Source organism: Fonticula alba (genome assembly GCF_000388065.1).
Source record: "Fonticula alba strain ATCC 38817 unplaced genomic scaffold supercont2.6, whole genome shotgun sequence".
In the NCBI taxonomy this organism is placed as follows: domain Eukaryota; order Rotosphaerida; family Fonticulaceae; genus Fonticula; species Fonticula alba.
The window spans coordinates 2,253,456-2,255,365 of NW_009242976.1; the positions used below are offsets into that span (position 1 = coordinate 2,253,456).

General features: G+C 70.5%; 1 protein-coding gene across 1 annotated transcript in view; it reads right to left on the reverse strand.

The window, feature by feature from the left end:
• Nucleotides 1-721: 721 nt before the first annotated feature.
• The window catches only part of H696_04145 (hypothetical protein), a 4,559-nt gene continuing 3,370 nt past the window's right edge, over nucleotides 722-1,910 (reverse strand). The window contains exons 7-8 of the mRNA XM_009498031.1: nucleotides 1,025-1,845; nucleotides 722-888 (exon numbers count right to left, since the gene is read on the reverse strand). Coding sequence (XP_009496306.1) covers nucleotides 787-888; nucleotides 1,025-1,845 — 923 coding nt within the window. The 3' untranslated portion in view covers nucleotides 722-786. The remainder of the gene's footprint in view (nucleotides 889-1,024; nucleotides 1,846-1,910) is intronic.

Here is a 1,910-nt window from a genome sequence, read left to right on the forward strand (position 1 = left end):
GGGCCCCCCCCCCCCGGCCGCGCGCTCCCCCCCCCCCCCCCCCCCCCCCTCGTCAGTTCTCTATCCTCCCTCGCGCCATGTGCGCGCGCGCGCACCCACACATGTGCATATGTGTGTGTTTGCACATGGACACGCACACATATGCCTCCCCTCCCCTCCCCCCCCCCTGCGGTTGTGCGCGCGCCCTGTGGCGCCCGGCCCATTCACACTCCCGCGGCAGGACAGGCCTCCTCCCTTCCCCCCTTGCCCAAAAGGTGGCGTGCCCCCTCTACCGATACACGGCGGCACACATGCCTTGGCCCTGCCGCAGTCCAATACACTCAAATATCTTATCCTCCCCTCTCCGGGCTGTGCCGTGCCTCCCGGCCTGGCGGGACGCGCGCACTGCCTCGCCCGCAGGAGGCCGCTAGCGTCAGAGGGGGGGGGGGGGGGGGGGGGGGGGGGGTGGACGCCAAAATGGGACAGAGGCACTTGCCAAAAAAGAGAAGAATCAAAAGAAAAAGCACGGCACAAAGGGCAATAGCCCTCCCTGCCCGGCTCTTTCCCACCGTGTCCTTGCGACCAAGCGTGCGGTCCCCTCCCCTCCCCCGGCCGGAGCACAGACATGCCCGACGGTTGGTTCTGAATGTCGATCAGCGCCAAATGGTCACGTTAGCATGCGATAGCACATCGCAGGCAAGCCCACAATCGGCCCCGGGTCCTTCGGGGGTCCTTGCTCTCTTTCCTCCTTCGCACGCCGGCCCGGCGTCGTCTATTCCCTGGTGACACACGGATGGCGAGGCAAAGTCAAGCGGGGACATCTTCTCGGAGGAAGGTCACCAGGCAGCCAGATGCGATGCACTGGATGGTCTCCTGCAGTGGCCCAAGCACGGACTGGGGGAGGTTGTTCTACATGGCAGCCGCCACGGTTGTTCGAAGGGGGGCGTGGCCGGTGTGAGGGAGGGAGGGGGGGGCGGGGGCGGGGGTGGGGGCGAGGGACCGGCCGGGGCGGGCAGAGGCACGCATGGCAGGGCGTTCGGCGTACCTGGAAGTGCAGGTCAATGGATTGGCGCAGGCGCTCGCACGCGGCCAGGCGACCGCGCAGGAGCATGATGGGATCGGCGGCCGGTGCCGAGCCCGGGTCGCTGGTCGGGTCAAGCAGTATCCGGCCCAGCGCCAAGGGGCCGGGCCCCACAACGCAGGCGTCCTGCAGGGCCAAGCGCAGCAGCAGGAGGCGCTCCCGAAGGAGGGCCTGCATGTTGGGCTCCGTGCTGGGGGCCAGATCCTGGAAGCCGAGGAGCGCGTCGCGGACAGCCAGCAGCAGGGCCGGCAGGGCGTCCGAGGGCGGGCCCGCGGCCGGTCCCTCGCGCAGCCACAGCCGATGGGCAACCCTCGGCGAGGACTCCGGGCCCAGGCAAAGGGCCGTTCGGCAGGCGGAGCACGGGGTGGCGGCCGGCATTGGCCGGGCGGCCACTTCGAGGGCCGGGCGCTTGTGCTGCCGGTCGCCAGCCGCCGGGGGATCCTGCGTCAGACGGAGCCAGCGCTTGTGGAAGGACCGGATGCTGGCCACCGTGGCGATGCTGACTCGGCCGTCGCCGGGGCCCAGGGCCATGGCGCCGGACCCGGCGCCAGATGGCCGACCATGGGCCGACAGCCAGGCCTCCTCATTGGCCCCGATGCTGGCCAGCGCCAGGGTGAGGCTGACATCGGCAGGGTCGCCTGGAGCCGGGGCCGACGGCCGAGACGGCTCGTCCCGGGCCAGGGCCGTGCCTTGGACCACCAGCCGGGCGCAGAGCGCGCTCAAGCGCGTCCGGCCGCAGCTCACCGAAAAGAGCAAGGCATAGTGTGCCACCAGGGGAGGGGTGTCTGCTCGGGAGGCGCGTGTGTGCGAGAAGGCGATCAAGTGGAGGAGGGTGAGCGGGCATGGGGGG